Source organism: Lichenostomus cassidix, chromosome Z (assembly GCF_008360975.1).
Source record: "Lichenostomus cassidix isolate B80296 chromosome Z, HeHo_3.0, whole genome shotgun sequence".
NCBI classification, from domain to species: Eukaryota; Metazoa; Chordata; class Aves; order Passeriformes; family Meliphagidae; genus Lichenostomus; species Lichenostomus cassidix.
The window spans coordinates 42,487,778-42,505,898 of record NC_139511.1 but is presented as its reverse complement, the minus strand read 5'-3'; the positions used below and the strand labels follow the sequence as shown (position 1 = coordinate 42,505,898).

The 18,121-nt window shown below is 35.4% G+C and overlaps 1 protein-coding gene across 9 annotated transcripts in view; it reads left to right on the top strand.

Annotated features, from left to right (window-relative positions):
• Positions 1 to 16,914, top strand: part of CNTLN (centlein) — a 185,189-nt gene extending 168,275 nt beyond the window's left edge. For 6 of the 9 annotated variants that reach the window (XM_085042179.1, XM_085042178.1, XM_085042177.1 and 3 more), the window contains 4 exons: positions 5,239 to 5,361; positions 6,475 to 6,660; positions 7,939 to 8,016; positions 16,169 to 16,914. In XM_085042179.1, the coding sequence (XP_084898305.1) occupies positions 5,239 to 5,361; positions 6,475 to 6,660; positions 7,939 to 8,016; positions 16,169 to 16,270 (489 nt within the window). In that variant the 3' untranslated portion in view covers positions 16,271 to 16,914. The remainder of the gene's footprint in view (positions 1 to 5,238; positions 5,362 to 6,474; positions 6,661 to 7,938; positions 8,017 to 16,168) is intronic. The other 3 variants (XM_085042181.1, XM_085042174.1, XM_085042173.1) reach the window with 2 other exon arrangements.
• Positions 16,915 to 18,121: the final 1,207 nt, after the last annotated feature.

Genomic DNA, 18,121 nt, shown 5'->3' with positions numbered 1-18,121 from the left:
TATGCATATACTGAAATTGTCAGGTCCTTTTTATACTGTATGACTCGAGGCATTTTCAGAAAAGCTGCAATGGGTTTAGTAGTTGAAAAAGAAATACTGTGCAAACCTGTCTACACTTCTGCAGATGTTGGGTTTAGGATGTTACGGAATTCACCTTTTCTGGTTCATAATCCATCATCCATAGCTCAGAGCCATGGAGAATCATATGGGTTTGGAGAAGGCAGGGTTGGGCTAGGATGTTGGACGGCAAACTGGAGATATCTTTTGCCACTAGGATAGAAGAGACTGGTAATATTTTAAATTACTTCAATGAATTTTTCAGATCTTGTCTGTTAGATGCTTAGTTATACTTATGTGTGTTCAGGTTTGCCTGTGTTAATTGCTGTGGAAAATCAGGTTGTAGATACAACTGTGGTATCACATTATTTTTTATATTCAGACTGCAGTTTCTCTATGTATAATGGAATTCTTGCAGGTCATCATGTGAGGCAGTTCTTCCAGGCAATGTGTGCTTTCATCTTCCACTTATCTCTGTGAAGTTGTGAGCACTATTCTCAGTGCCAATCAACATGAGACTCTATAATTTAAATCATACATTGATACATTGGTCTGTTAGCTAGCTTTGCAGGAGGTATTTCTTCTTTTCAGCTCTTTATTGAATTAGCCTTTGAAACTTTGCATCTCTGCTAGCTTTTAGGTGTCCCACTAATACTCTCTTGAATGTATCTTTTTGATTTGGGGTGTTTAACACATTTAAAGGCTTGTTTGTTTACTTTACTCTTAAAGGAAAAGATAATAAAATCATATCTTAATTCTTCCAAATACACACCACTAGAGAACTGAGACACATAGTTTGAACATGTATGTTAATAAATTTTAGAACTATAGCAGAAACTGTAAATGTAGACAGGTAAATAAAACCAGCTTGTCACTTTATAAATGTTGCCTGGGTGACACTGGAAAAATAATGCTATTACAGTTTTAATATTTGGCAGCAGAAGTTTGAATACTGAACTTGGTGAAGGAAGATGTGATACAGATTGGTCTGTATGTCCTCTACATTTTTACACTCTACTTACAGGGCATCTGCTGGAGTCTCCAAAATGACATGTGATCACTGGGGATCATAGGAATTAAATCAACCTCCTGAGGCTGACTCATTCGCATGGGTCAGAATGCTACATGTTATAGCCCTAAGCCAAACAAGTCTATTGTAGTGGTCTGTCTTTGTGTCTTGTCTTGTCCCTTTTCTGATAAAAAAAGGTTATGCCTAGAAGGTGTGGTTTTTTCAAGTGAAGGAGCTGAGCTAATTTAAATAACATGAAAAACATATATGAATAGCATATTTTAAAACTGACATTACTATAGAAATGTTTTCAGTCATGCTGTGAGATCAGTTTGAATATTATTACTGAAAGTATTTTGAAAATCATTTTTAGAGAGGCAACAAGGAACAAATATTGTCATTGAATGCATATTTCAGCTGCTGAAATGGTGTATGACATCGTGTCTTTGTGTCATTTTGTCTATTCATTCTGTTTTGTTTTATTGATTATGAGTTATTTGGCGTTGTAATAGTTCCTCAGCCTTTTTAAAGCATTAAGATCTGGCCTAACCTTAGGCCAGCAATAAATAACCACAAAAGTAGAGTTCTTTAACATTAGTTCAGTTCTGTGTTCAGTTGTGTGAAACTCAGCTCTTGTTCACAGAGAGCTACAGCATCTTTGTAACACTTCTGTTTCTTTAGAAAACTAACCTTGTTTCAGAAAAGATTTTCCACTTTGTTTTTGGTTTAATGCTCTGAGCCACATCCATATATGTTTCTAATCTACAAAACAAATGAGTTTCTAAGAACACATTACTTGTATCTAAAGACACTTCCATATTGAACTACACACACAATACTATGTATAAAATTGTTCTGTATGTTATATTCTATACATTTGTGGTGGGTTGACCTGGCCAGCAGCTAAACACCACATAGTTGTTTGTTCACTCCCTGCTTGCTCCCTTCCCCCAGTAAAACTGGGGAAAGAATAGGAAGAGCAAAAGTGAGAAAACTTGTGTGTTGGTAAGGACAGTTTAATGATGGAAAGAAAGGGGAATAAATCCCCAAGGAATGTAGATCAATGCCCTGCCAGTCTCTGAGCAGAGCCTACCTGACAGACAGATCACCATCCCCCTCTGATTTTATTGTTGAGCAAAGTGCTGCATGTATGAAATGTCCCTTTGGTCACTTGGGGCCAGCTGTCCCAGCTGTGTTCCCTCCTTGCCTTTTGTGCACCGTAAACTCAGTTGCTGAAGTGGCAACACAGGAAGCCAAAGATCCTGACACTGTGCCAGTGCTGCTCGGCAATGGCTGGTATGTTATCAGCATTGCTTTAGTTACAAACCCCAAACACTTCACCTTAGAAGCTATTAAAAGACAATTAATGCCATCTCCATTTGTGCTGTAAGATAAGCCAGCAGGGTAGAAGGCTGGCCTGGCTAAACAGAGACACTAGGCTCAAACTCGTGTCGAAAAAAGAGAGTGTAGCATCTCTGGATTGATGAACCGGTAACTTGAGGGGACTACAAAGGTGGTATGAAGTATGTGGGGAGAAAATTAGAAGGGCCAAAGCTAAATTGACACTGAATTTGCCCACTGTGGTTAAAGACTAGGTGATCCTGAAGGTCTTTTCCAATCGTGATGATTCTGTGATCTCAGCCAGATGCAGCACACTGTTATTACTATTGCACAAAGCACAGTAAAACTTAAAATTATCCATGACTCATGAGCCATGGCCTCTGCCATGAGATCTGCACCAGTGCAAGACTGAAATCTGGCTACACATAGGTAGGGTGCTAGCTAGCATTAGACTTTGGTTTGTCTTGGGACCATTAAGTTTTATTATGATACACACAACAATAGAGTGTGTAAATTAAGATGGTAATTACAGGGAAAATTTTTGGCATTGCCTTAGTCATATGACATTACTTAGGGCCATTGATCAAATTGTGTCAATTCCAGAATCAATGAGTGTCAGTGTTTTGGGATGCAAAGGCCTTATTAATAGCGTACTCTCAGAGTGTGTTTGTATCACCATGACTTCTTTAAGTATTTGATTAAATATGACCTTTTAATTGAAAGAAGACCTTTGTCTTTATACATCTCAAAACTGGCAAAATATATAGTGCTAAGAAGTGATTACATGCTGAGGCCAAATTTCAGAACAATATATTCTTAAAAAAGAGTATTTTAGGTAGTGAAAATAAAGTAAAAAGGCTTATGAGGGAGATATTTCAGAATTATACGTAACCCATCATCTGTAATGTATACTGTATAAATTACATGGAGTCTGTAGATATTTCAACAATTGCTACTGCTTAAGAAGGACTACGAACTATAAGCCCATTTTGTTAGAATTTTAAGCTTTTTTTTTTTTTCTGCAAGTCAGATCAGTAGCAGTTGCACTGGTCTGACAAGAAGTGTTGTAGATTTTTTTGGGAATTAATCAGGAATTCCTATTCTAGTTGGCAGGTAGCAATTAAATGTGTATTGCAGGAATAACTGATGGTAATATCTAAGTTAGGAAAATGGCTTTACTAACAAAATATCCTCTAGATTTGACAGCAAAAAAAAATCTCAAAGAGATTTTCAAATATTATCGAAGAAAAAATCTCAAATCCTAGTATTACTAGTACTAATAAAGGCATTGTTTTACATCAGTATAGTACGAAAGTTAATATACTGCATTGATTTCATTGTACACAGTTTCCATCACCTGTTATGCTTACAAATTTAAAAATAAGCAATGTTGAAATACACAGAGGGAAATGTTTTAGTTCAAAATCCTACACCTAGCTCCAGAATGCATTGAATCAATTTCTTAATCAAAGAACAATGTTATACTGGCTTCAGTACACTTATCAGCAAAACCTGTGTTGCTTAACTCCTGAGTGTTTGTAGTTTTCAGTTTGGAAATGGGTCTTTCTGTTTCTAAAACCTGTGTTGCTTGCCACTGAATATTTCTGTATTGGAACATGAACTGACATATAAATTAAATCATTAATAAATAAAAAAATTAGGATATGAATACATTAGTATACAATGTATAAGAATATATCAGAAGGAAAAGCAACTTAAAAATTGTAGGAAGGCTATCATTTTTTAAGGTGCTTATTGAGTGATAAAATGTAAATCAAAACATTATATCAACTTAATAACATGAAGGAGAGAGGTTCAAAAATAATTAGTCTGTCAGAGTCCAATTTGAAAGTCCATAAAGTAGCCTTATTTTTCACATATGGCTTATGTTTCACATATGCTTTAGTGTATTTGAACTGCTCAAGGGACAGAGGAATTGAAGTGCAAGTCCTCCATATGTATGATCTGCTGTGATTATATATAAAGTGTATGCTTTCATATTAAAATCTATTAGTTGGAATTTTCTGTTTCTTTGATTTTTGTTTAAACTTGCTTTTTCTTTTTTTTTTTTAAATTTCTTGGTTTTGTGGGTTTGGGGTGTTTTTTTAATCCTTTTGTTTTAAATTGCTGCTATAGATTCTTCAGTGTCTTTCTTTCTGACACTTTCATTCTCATAAATGTGGAGTAAGAGGAGTAAGAGACAATCACACTGGAGTTGCATTTTCTGGATTCCACTGTTGTTATCAGCTTCATTAATCATGAACTTTTTGGGGGAGTTTGGATACACCAGTAATATTTATGTGGTATTGTCAGATGACTATTTCTTGGCAATGTTTCTGTGTTTTCTAAGGCATTCAAGTGAATGTTTAACATCGTTTATTATCATGCTTTTTGCCTGTCTATGTTTGGCTATTTATCATTATTTGTATCCTTTCCATGTGCCTTTGCAGTTATTTTTCATCATATTCTGCTCCTTTAATTTACATTTCCTCTTTGCATTAGGTTACAAATGTACATCTTCTAGAGTGATCACCTATGTCTGAGGGAGATCTCCTTTTAAAGTATGGGAAGCTGATTCAATTTGATTGAAAAAGTAGGGTTGAACTTATTTTTCCATTGTCAAGTACATCTCCTACATGTCACAAGAGCCAATTTACTGTTAGACCATTTCAAATGCTAAAACCCCATGTGATTTAACTGCATTTTTTTTCATAGTGTGTGCTTTTCTTTTTGGGTCACCCTCTTCTCTTAATCTATTTCCTTCTGTGAGCTTAGTCCAAGTTGCCTTAGGCCCCTGCCCATTTCATTTCAAGTTTCCTCATTCCTCTCAGCTCTGCACTTGCAGACAGGTCTATGAACAAAATAGTTCTTTGGAAATTCTGTGGATGGAGAGACCCACACTTGAATCAGAAAACTGGACAAATTTCACTGTACGTCCTCTCCCCAAATTTGTGGTAGGATATTTTTTATTTTTAATAATTAAATTTTATTAAATAGAGAAAGATATTAAGTTGGGAAATGGTAGAAAAAAAATAGATCTTGGAATTGGATGCGTTTGCTGTGCCTTCTTTGAAATATATTAGCAAATGCTCTCTAATGACTGTTTTAGATACACCAGAGCCTGTGGAATACTTTCTACCCAAAATGCCAATAAACAGTCTTCATAATTCTGTAGTCAGTTTCTATGAAATGAAGGCATTCCATAGAGAAAGAATTTTCAGGAGCTGACCAGTTATTGTTGAGATGTAGCTTGATATGAAGAGCTCCACTAGGAGAATAAAAAGAAAACCATATTAATCTTGTTTTAAACTCAACCAAGGTGTCTGTGTTGCCAGTCACAGTTCTGCTTGAGTCATGGAAGTTGAATATTCTAGTAGGATCTTCTGAAAATGGATTTCTACTCTTGTTTGTTAGTCAACAGTTTTTAAATAAAATATCTCAGCTTTTGATAATTTTTTTAGTGTCATAGTTGCATAAATATTAAGTAAAAATAACTTGTTATAAAAATTATGACTTACACTGATGTCTGGTGTTGTTTCACTGAATCTGAGAACTTAAGATATAGGAAGGTTATGAACTTGGTCACTAGGACAATTTTGAATTTCCCTTCTTGGTGGGAAACAAAATCTTAGGTTTTGAATAAAGCGTTTCTGCATGCAGAGAATGTCAATAAGCTTTAAAAAAAATCTGTTTGACCACAATAAAGCCTAACATTTAGATTTTTATTTCAAGAACATTTCTGGTAGACTGGGACAGGAAAGGATTTGATTGACTCTGTAGAAGCTGCTTTGTCTTACTACTGATGGCATTATGAGAATACTTATGTTGCTAGAGACATACCGAAACACTACCTACATTTAAGAACATTTTTGGTTTACTGTTTTAATTAATATTTTGTGTTCTAAGTAGCATGTTATTTAATATTCCAGTATGTAGCTTGTTGAACCAATAGCACAGAATGAAGATAATTTCCATCTAAAGGAGCTTAGTCTAAATAATACTGGTTTTCCATCTTACTTGCACTATAAAAATACTACAGTAGAGTATTTTTTGCTTATGTCTTCTAGATTCTAACCAGAGAGTTATACCAGAGCATACAAGAGCTGAGAACAAAAATCAATCTGGCAAAAAAAATGGGAGGAATGAAAGCATGCAAAAAGGGTCTTTCCCAAGAGAGTCTTCAGTTGGCAGCATCTATCCTTGGTGTTTCAACAACTGATCTTTATGAAATACTGCAAGAAGGAGATGATGAGGTAAGTTATTTTAAGGACTTCAGTAAAAAAGGGCATAGATGAGAAGGTGCTGACTATACCCTTCCTTGAGGAAAAGGATTTGCAGGAAAAGACTGAAATTCATTGTTCACGATGCAGCACAAAAATCACAGATTTAAGGATTTAATCTGAATGAAAAGGTCAGGTTAGAGATTCCTAAGGTGGCAAGACTTCAGGCATGCATAAATATAAACATACTGCTTTAGGCATGTGTATGGAGAGATATTATTTAGTATTTGCTTTTTTTATGAGACTATTTGGCAAGATTGTACATTTTAAATAGACTTCTGCATTAAAGAAAACAAAATTAGAATGTGTCTTGCTGTGCCAGATTGATTTTGTTGATGATTCCTTTCTGAACTGTGATACCTATTTAAAGGTATTTCTGGCAGACAGATGGTTTCTGGGTAAATTCATTGCTTCTTTTTCATTCTATCATACATTTTAGTATGAAATATTTGATAGTGTTTCAGCAAATCACTTTCTATTAAATAGATAGGATTTCTTATCTAGATTTATTTAGTCCTGATCAAATAGTATATGAAAAAGCCTGAACAGTCACTTTAGCGAGTGTCTAGGAGTTGGACATTATTGGCCTGTAACAGTACTGTGGTGATGACTTAGATTTAGCCTTATTGGAGCTTCATATGAGAGAGATCCCAAAAAGGGAGCTATCTCGTTGGTGTAACAACAGCATATGTGTATGCACTGATATGGATTACACTCATGAATACAAATAAAATGGGCTGATCTCTGCCCTGTTTACTAACATTTATACAACCGTATAAAATTATTCACTTTGACAGAGTTGTTCCATGCTTACCTCATTCTCAGACTTATTTCTACATTCTGTATTTTTTTGTTTCAGTCACTGTGAATATATGAGTAAAACACATAAACATACTTAACTATAAATATAAAACAAATTTATAACACAGGTGATGAATTTACACTACACATACACTACATATTCCATCTGTCAGTGCATAGATTCAGGCACCTTTATGTTGAACTCATAAAATTTAGACATAAATCACATGCACACCAGTATATTCATATGAAAAGAACATGCCATGAACATTTCTAGGGGCATGCACAAACAAGGATAGGTTTGTAAATTTAACAGAGCACTGATACTTGGTGGATATGCTTCAGATAACTAATTTTGCAAACATAGTTTTGATTTCCACATCCTTTTTATTTAATGTATACCAAATTACACATTTCCTTTATTGCTCCTAATGTTTTTCTATTTTTTAGGAAGCAGCAAAGACAAAAGTGGAATTTGAAAAAGATAAAGAATGGCTACAGCATATACAGAAACTTCTTGAAGCACAGGTGCTCAGTTTAGATCTTCCCATAATGAATTAAAGCTTTCTACTCTAGCTAAGTGGCTTTAGGTTCTAATTAATACGTTGTATTTGTAATTACAGTGCCATTGATGGTCCCAAACTATACCGTGATGAGGCAATATGAAATCCTTATTTAGTAGCATTTCCTTTTTATTTCTCTTAAAATCAGAGTTACTGCAAAAAACTGAAGAGATGTTAATCAATGATTTTTGATAGCTAACTTAATAGTTAACTTAAGCTAACTTAACCAGTGAAACAGCACTGGAGAAAACCAGCACAGATCTTGGCAAATGTGTTAATTGAATTATTGAAACACTGTATAATGCTTGCTAGAGTGAAAATGATCTGTTCTCTCATGCCTCTTAGGAAAAAGAGACTTTTTTTTTATGTGCCTTTAAAGTTACTAGTTGTTATGGACACCTGAGGAGTTCATGGGTTTCGGTGACCTTTTACTGTGGACCTGTTTCCAGTCAATTCATGTTTTCCTCATAGCCAGACAGCTGTTTATTATCGTGTCTTCTCGCATTCTCTACAATATTTTCTACTGAGACCTCGAGCAGCTTGTTAGTGGGAAGTAAATATTGATTTGGCATCCTGTCAATGCAGAACGAATGAAAAAATTTCCACCAGAGGCCCCTCAAACATTTTCCTATCGACATTTTCTGGGCAGAGAGGAAAGCTGCATAGAGGATGACAAGTCTGAGACTAGCAGAAATCCCTGAGGGGTCCATTGAGACTGCTGCTGTGACCTGTGTGATACTTTTTCTTCTCTTTCAAGTCTTTTTTTTTAATACACACAGAGTCTGCTGGGATGTTCCCCTCTTGTAAGTGATCAAGGGCAGTTTATTGGCAGGTGAGAGCCCAGCTTTTCTAGCCAGAGTCAGCTTTTGTTTGGACATCACTGACAACATACACTGACTCTTGAAACTTTTCTGTTTTATTTTTAGTTGTCTCTTTTATTTAGGTGATGGGCAACTGATGTCTGGGAAGAAATAAAGTTTGATTTATAAATCCAGTGTTCCTAATGCATATTCACTAGCATGGGTCCATTAGCGATGTAATTAATATCAGTTAAGAATGTGAATGATTGAAAATATTTTGAAAGCCATTTCCAAGGATCACATCAGATTTATGTATTTTACCATGAACAGCTTTTGTGTCAAGATTGTGTCCTGTGACCAGATTTTTAAGAAATGACAGGTTTTCCCTCTTTCATTATCACAACTTACTATCATGAAGACTGCTTAATTGCTGCAGCAGAGGAGATAGAAATATCAGTGTGCTTTTACTGGCTTTGTCAGAAAAACTGGCATTTTAATTAAATACCTCATAATGCTACTTGAAACTGAGCATTAAAAGCACAATTATTTATATTCATTCAATGGCCTTAATTTTAAGAATTTTTTAAAAATACGTAGATTTCAAGATTCTGTTCATAATATGGGCTCCAAAATGTGAATCAGATTCATGGAATACAATTCAGACTTCTTGTTCTGTCTTTTGTTATTCTTTGGTAAATCACTAAAAAATGCTAAGCAGAATTCTATCACTTCTCTTCGTCTGCTAGAGACAGACAGCAAAAAGCAGGGAATGGAGAGTGAAGGAATTGTTGAATGAAACCAGCTATATTAGGATTACAGATGTATAAGGATAGAAGAGCTCATTGCTCTCAGCTGCCTAAATTTGTGTACAAGCTAAAAGTGATTTTCAGTGTTTTTTGCTCCATCTTGTGGGGTTCCTCAGAAGAAACAATGAGGGTAAATGTAATTTTTGGCAAGCAGACAATTTTTAGAATTGCGAGAGGATTATAGTGGTTTTTGGGAGAAGCCAACTCTGTTTTTCATTTCTGACCATGCTAAGGCACATAGATGGAAACTGTTAAGATTTCTTCATCTTTGTTTGAGAGCAGCTCGTGGAACAGTTCTGTGCCCTTTAAAATGCTTGGCTCATATCTTACAGAGCTTGGTTGTTGTTTCTTTGACTAAGCTTTGGTAATATTTCTGATCAGCAAACTAGAGCCCATGGTGAAATGTAAGCTTTCTTCAGGATTTTGCTTATAACAGACCTCCTGCTAAGTGTTACATGTTGGCAAACTGTGTTACCTATTTGCATCTTGAACAAAGATGAAGGATTGCCCTTTTCTGTTATTCTGAGTAAATGTTCAGTGGAAAATTGCAGCAGATCACTTAATATTGCAGTTTGATATAGTGTCTTTTTGTGCCATTGAGCCAGGACTTTGGAACATAATTGCCCAGCAGTATTGATTTAATTGCCTAGGTTTATTTGTGGATTCCTAATTATTGACTGGAGGTAAATTTAATGGAGAAACCTTTATGAACACTGGGAAACTGCTGCTGTTGCTGTTATACATAATGAACTGCATCATATCCCTTTAGATCATTCTTCAAGCTAATTTTACTCCACGGTGACAGTATGATAACATTTAAAATGTCATAGACATTTTATTTTTGTTACTGACATACGCCATTTTACTGCTGCACTAGAATTTTGGGGGGGACTGAGTGAAGCACTAGTTGCTTTTTACTGTCATTTTATAGATTCCCCTAAAGTGTAATGATAAAGAGTACCACACCTCTGTTTTCACTTCATCTGTGCCTTTATTTTCCATACTTCCATGACTTAAAAAAGTCTAATATGTGTCAGCTTTACAAGAATATTAATATTTTACTGATAAATATTCTTGCATTCCTGAATCTCACAGACACCAGTCAGAGTTTGTGTCCTTATTTTATGAACTACTATGTCAAGAACTACACCACTGCTAAGAAGCTTATGATTTGAAAGAGACGTCTCTACATCAGGATGTTATTCTGTAAATAAGAATCATATGATAGGAAAGTACAGTCATATAAACTCTGAAGGACTGGTAAAAATCATTTGTTGTCTAAATGTACATCTTGAATGGCCAATGTTTTTTTTTCTGTATTTATACAGTATTTTCTGTATTTATACAGTAACACCCTAGATTGTTCTCACTAAAGGGTAAAAATGAATAGTCTCCATACTGACACTAGGATAAAAGGAAAAGATTCTCTGGCCCGTGAAGAACCTGTCTGTGGAGACGTTTCACATGAGTGCATGCAGATACTTGCTACCAGCACATGTGTAGAGGCATCAGACTAATTGCACATTACTGTTTGGGCTTAGGAGAGGTCTCACATTATAGACTTTTCAGCTTTTAGTGGTTTATAATATTTAGAGGAGAACAAGTATGGTAGTCTCAATATGTATGTGTGTTTACATCTTGCAAGGTGAATGATGAGGTTTTACCCACTCTATCCCTCACATCTGGGTGTGTGTATGTGGCTAGCACAGGCTTTTCCCATGAGAATTCTTTTTGTGTTTTACAAATAAAGATAAAGTTTGGATGTTATTAAAAACAGTGTCCCAAGATCTGGACAGTGCAGACCTGGCCAATCAGGCCTAGGGGGAGGCTTCTGGCCGACCAATCTGGGTGACTTTTGAAAACTCTATATATATGATGAAATCAAAACAATAAAGGTCTTTCCTTCTTGCCACTGAGAACTGACCTCTTTACTCTGCTAGCTGCTCAACAGCGACATGTGTATATCTTACTAATTGAGCCTGGCTCTGTATAATAGCACTCTTTTTATAGTCATAAATACTCCCCATAAAAATGTCAAACAAAACAGCAATCTTCTCTAGCTTTTTCCCATCATAGGAAACTTACATAGCTAAACCAAGAGGATGACTTCTTTTCATGTAACTTGAACATGATTTCTTGTACCACCCTTGGCTTTCATTCACAGTGACTTATTCTAAGGAACATCATCTCAGAACAATCCATTAATAATTTTGTGTGTGAGTACAGCATGGTAACTCAATACAGATTACTTCTGAAGTCTCCAAGAACTACTTTTTTAATGAAGTGTAAATCATCTGCCTAACTTTTCCAAGCAGTGAAGCAAATGACAGCATTGTTTTAGCATTACCCTGTGAGATCTGCAGCAGCATTTGCCTTTCCTCCCTCCTTAGGCATTCCTTGGGATATCACATCTCACCTAAACAAAGCTGCCTAGTAAAATCTTACCTTTCATGACTTCATTATCAGTCTACAAGTCATATTCCAATAGTGAAAACTTCCAGAATGGCTCCCTTTCCTCTATTCTATGGGCACTCTTTGTGTAACACATCTCTCTATAATAGGGTTTGGAACAATATATTCATTAATCACCAGTAAGGATTTTCCTCAACCCCTTTTTAGGATTTGCATGGGCTTCTAAATGTGTATTTCTGCTGCTGTCATCTGAGAATGGACACTATCAGCCATAGCTGTTTCCTTCCAGATTTCTTGGCTTGTGACTCACCTTCTTTGCTTTCATTAGTCTTTCTCCAGTCAGTGCATGTCTTTTCTTTGAATACCTCACACCCAGAAATGTGTATTCACCCATGCACAAGCACCTGTGCACACTCACCAGTGGCACCATCACCATGTGTTTCAAGTACCTGCACCTTAAAAAGCAGCACCAGCACAGTCTGAACCACATTCTGGGCACCACTAACACTGATACCAGATCAAGATTTTTTTCTCATTATGAGAATAAGAGCTTAGTCCTGTGCACTGACAAAACCACATTACATCACTCATCCTGAACTGAAAACAAGGAGAAATTGGCTTGATCACTCACAATAAGAGTACAGATGGGCACATAAGTATTTATATAATAATTTATATGCAGCCACCACAAAGCAGAATAAGAAGAAAGAATAAGACAAACAACAACAATAAAGTGAAGCATTTCTTTATTTTTAGAGGTTTTTTTACTTTTATTTTTTAGTGAAAGTAGGATGTTTTGGTTATTGGTCTTAGTGTCTAGTTTTATTTAATAGTATTTTTTGTAGTTCACTTAATTCAATTTAAGGCAGCTCTGCAGTGTGTTTCAATAGGCTTTTTTGGGAAAATGTATTATACTGATGATCCATATGGGGAGGTTTGAAATAGTTGTAACCACTAATTTATGTGTTCCAAAAACTAAATACTTCTATTTTTATGCTAACATATTTTAGAGTTTGTGAAGCAGAAGCCAAAGTAATGCTATACTTTGCAAATGGAGATGCTGTGTCTCATTACAACAACATTGCTTTGCATGCATTATCAGTCTTCTCAGTGGCAGATTGGTGCATATTTATGGACTTGTGTTGACAGACACTCAGTCATGTGGTGTTAGATCAATATATATCACTAGTTGTTTTTTTACAGAAGGGATCTCCAAAAGACACAAACTTAAGTTCAGAATAAATGGGCAGGAGAAACAGAATTAAATGTCACCATTTCTCACTCTTTAGGATCCTATTACCTCACATTTATCCATACCCCAAGGTATCTGTCTGATAAATTGCATAAGAAATGCGCCTTTCATTCATATGATTTTCTACTATCAAAGGAGAAATCTGTAAATCTGGAAAGTTAAATAAATAAATTCTTTAAATTCACATGTAATTTGCACTTTCAGATGTGAAATCACATGGATCAATTAAAGAATGCTTTTGTTAAAGCCTACCATAATGTACTGATTTAGGATTGCCACCATTAATGTTCAGTTAAATAGGTTGTGGCACAGATTTGAAAAACATTTGAAAGAAGTATCATTCTGTATTAAAACATCTGATTATCAGTGGTAAAAAAAAGCTTTCACTCCTTAGGGAGTGCATTTAGCACTCACTGAACTTCCAAAGCCTTCCCCAAGCATATGGCAGGTTTAGAAGCTGGGATGAATGCTTTAGAGTAGAGATGCCTTCAACAGTTGTGAGGTTCTGGGGAGAAATGTAAAGGGAAGTCTCCCAGGATAACTACAGAGCCATCATTAAAAGTAAATCTGACAGGCCTCTATTAAAGATGAAGACTGTAGAGATCATCCAGTTCTGGGTGTTTGTATGGAAAGAAATCAAGAGTGAAAAATATAGAACTTTCTCTGAAACCAACAAATGTTGAAAGAATGACATAATGTTCCACTTTCAAATGCTCTTGATTTGAATGAATCACTGAAATGGCTAGTGCTCTTGAAAGATCACTTTGCTATGACATGGAAGCCACAGAGAGCAGTGAGCAGCAAGTAAAATGCGGTTAGAATGATTTGAGCTAGAGACATCAATAAGAAACCATTCATCTCAGGCACAATATTAAGGAGGTGCAATGTATCAGAAATGGATGTAGTCAAGCTAGGCAAGAAGAATTAGAGACTTTGAGGTAATGATACAGTGTTCTCATAAAAAACATACCTAGAAAAAGAGGAAGAGAAGTTAGAATGAAGAGGATGCCAGAGTCAGTGTTTTTAAAGTGTAGTAGCAAGTAAGTGTCACAGAATTTCAGATAAGATCATGTCTTATATTAAGCTGAATAGATTTGTGCTTAGTGAATTTGAGCCCTCTATTCCCCAAAAAGTCATCACAATAGCTCACAGGAGAAGGCTGACAGGCATAGATTTCTACTAGAAAATTCTTACCATACATGTAAGTTATTTATGACAGATGGAAACATGTCTGGCCAGTGAGTACCAGCCCTTGAAAACACCCTTTCCTGCAGAAAAAGGAAAATACTGTGTATTGTTGTCCTTTTCCTGTAACTACAAAGTGTCTGTTGAGCAACATTTAGGATAGCCATTACATCACTTCACAAGAGATGCCTTCTGTTAACAAGATTTTCCTGTTTTAGATTATTCTTCTGACTTGTTAGTAATTATAAATACCATTATTTATATAGATAATATAGTGTATAGATTCATATCTGTATATCAGTTCAGACATCAGCATTTGTATTTTATGTACTTTTATGCTTGGGTTTTTTATTTGTTTCTTTTATATTTTTTTGTTTCATATTTATCTAGGAAACAGGCAGTACTTTATCTGGTGTACATACCATACAATTTTCTCTTTAAGATGGAATAGAGGAGTGAAATAAATGAAATTAGAGCAGCAATAATGATGTGTGGAACTAGCAGAAGTTCTAGATGAAAAAATGTTGCTTTGAACTGTGGTTGTGAAAAGCAGAAACTGATGATTGGCCTCTTCCACCACCTGCTCTACTTTACCTTAATTATTTCTGCTGGCCTTATTATGTAAAATTATCTCTCCTTCTGAATGATCTGTTAGTTTTGGTGTAGGACTGACGGCTCAGTTACCACTGGTCTTACCAGGTGTTCAGGAAGCTAACAGAGCTTTGTGAAGCTGACAGAGACTTTTCAACAGTGAAGGAGAGCTATTCTGTTCTCCTGTGGCAAAGCACTGACCACTTCAGATGGAGCTGCCATGACCACTGTTCTTTACCACCTCTAAAAATACTTCCCAACAGTGCACCGATACACCAAGGTTTTGAAAGAAAACTTCTTTAAGCATTCAAGGGATGACACTGAAAAATACACAAAATGTATTTTGAAGACGTTGGTTGTGCAAATGAATCTTTTATATCAGAGGAGTTATAAAAGAGGTTTTAATTTTTCTCTGTAGATATGTCAGTACAATTTTTTGGTATTATGTTTTAGAGAGGCAGACATTTGTGTCACATTACAAGCAATGCAATTGGAGGTTTAGGGTTTTACTTCACTTTGAGTGGGGGGTTTTTTGTTTTTGTTTTGTTTTGGGGTATTGTTGGTTGGTTTTTAGGTTGGTTTTTTTTTTTGTTTTGTTGGTTTTTAATTATTTACAGGTTTTTGTGTGTGAGTCTAAGGCAATTTGCCACAGCATTGAGAATTATACTGGTAGTTCTGTCTCATCCTCCTGAGAGTAGTGAACTTACACTCACACACTACCATTTCTGCATGCCCTAGAGGTGACTGTAACCTTTTATTGATCAGCTGATTGAAGATAAATGACAGAGATGCTGGTACTGCAGTTTACATCATTAACATGGTCAGTAAAGCATGAATTGTTCAATAAGGAGTTTATCTTTTTTCATTTTACACTGCTCTTTCATCATTTTTATGATAGAGAGCAAATTTTCAGACACTAACCAGGCAGATGAACTTTAAAGATCAGATATGTGTGTGTGGTAGTTGTCAGAACTAAGTGAAATCTGATAGTTTAAAGATATTTAATAAATGTCTTTCACATGAAGAAAATAAAGTTCAATGATAATTTTTCTTACTCTGTTTCTTTTACAGTTTCCTTTTGCCTCATACTTAATTGATGCCATACTGGAGAAATTAAATGAGAAGAAGAAACTGGTAGAAGAGTACAGTTCCCTCATAAAGCACACTGTATGATATTGCTAAGATTTATCTTTGCAAAGTGTGACTAAAATGTGTGCTGTCTCCTCATGTCTTTCCTCTTCTCATAAAGAACTGTCAATATGCATGTTCAATACATACACAGAAACCGTGAACTAATTAATTGTTGAACAAGAGGAATTAATTAAATTCCTATTAGAAAGCAGTGTGATATTTGATTCCTGAAGAGAAAAATTGCTGCAAATCGATGCAAAGTTCAAAATTATTTTCCTTTAAATGCATTGGCAGCAAACACATTTGCAGACTTTGTAGAGAGAGGATGTCTTTGTTATGACTAATACACATCTGTACAATTTTGAAAGAACAAAAAGCAGCTAAGTAACACCTGATTGTACTAATCAGAACAGTAGAAGTAGGATTTACAGAGGAACTGGGAATATCACTGGGATTTTGAATACCTAATTTCTTGTAGCTTCTTTGTAAAAGCCCAGCTGTGTGATATATGCTACATAAAAAGATATCCTTTTTTTATGTTGGAAGAAATGAATGATTGTAGAATAAAATATTCTGTGTGGAATAATACAGGAAAGGCTGTATTTTCTTTTGAGTATATGAGAATATAATGTGTGCAATGTATTTAAAAAATTCAATAAAGTTTTTACTATTATGGTCCTTTTTCACTAGTAGATCGAGTTCTTTCTCAGTTAACAAATAGCTTCAAGTTCTGACTTGCCTTGGGAAAGTGGTATAGAGTTTTAGTCAGTTATTTCCACCAAGATTTCTCTGGCAATACTAACAAATAGTTGTTGCTTCTTTACATTTTTGATCTTAGAGTTTGTATTCCTCTGGACCAATCCACCTGAAAAAAGACACAGGCTTCTGAATTCATATGTTAATAATGTTTAGCTCTTATATATGTCTCATCATTCATGGATGTCAAGTTGTTCTACAATAGATATCATTATCCTAATTGGGTAGGGAATCAGAAGCAAGATCTATTTGGACAAAGTTCATTAACTGAAGCATGAAACAGAGGTTTTCTGCATGCCAGTGCAATGCTTTCCCTAGAATGTAATCACGTGTCTTCTAATTTATGGAGTTCACTATTTGGTGTCTCTGAGAAAAGGAAGATGTCTCTCAGCTTCTGCTCAGTTGCACCTGGTGAAGATAGGGGCTTGAGAGAATTTTTATTGGAATTAGAGAAAATCGTGCAAACATACTCCACTTGGTCCTGGAAATTAAGACTGGGAACTAGCTGTATATAAATAAGAGCCACATCTTTAGGAATGGTTGACCACCACCTTTTTGAATACAAGAAATAAGGGCCATCATATGAAACTGTGTGGTGATATATTCAAACCAAGCAAAAGAAGCCACTCACATGCAAATGAGCTCTTGGAACTATTTGCCTCAGTATTTTACTGAAGCTAAAAATTTGTGTGGGCTCCACTGCCAGTAAAATAATGACAAGGAAAATTAAGGAAGATAAATCCATCAAAATATGTGGAAACCATCCCCTTACATTTTTCAGTAATTCCAGAAAAATGTATTTGAAAATAATTTCAACATAACATCTATTGCAGATTAGTGAAAAGAGCTTCAGTAGGCCGAAGCTCTTTGAGAATTATCCCCATTGTCTTCATTTCCACATTCTCAAACACCCACTGGTGCAAGTCTGATCTTGGTGCTGATCTTTAACACTTGATGATCTTTTGTCTAAGTGAAAATGCAGAGAACAGCAGCTAATTCATGCAGAAAATATGTCTCAAAAAGAGAGAATTTTCCAGACTACTATAATTTTCTCATAAATTAAATATTTTGCTTTACTGCCCCTGCAAATTTCTATCTCCTGGGCAACTGAGTATTAAGAGACCTCTTTTCTTGGCA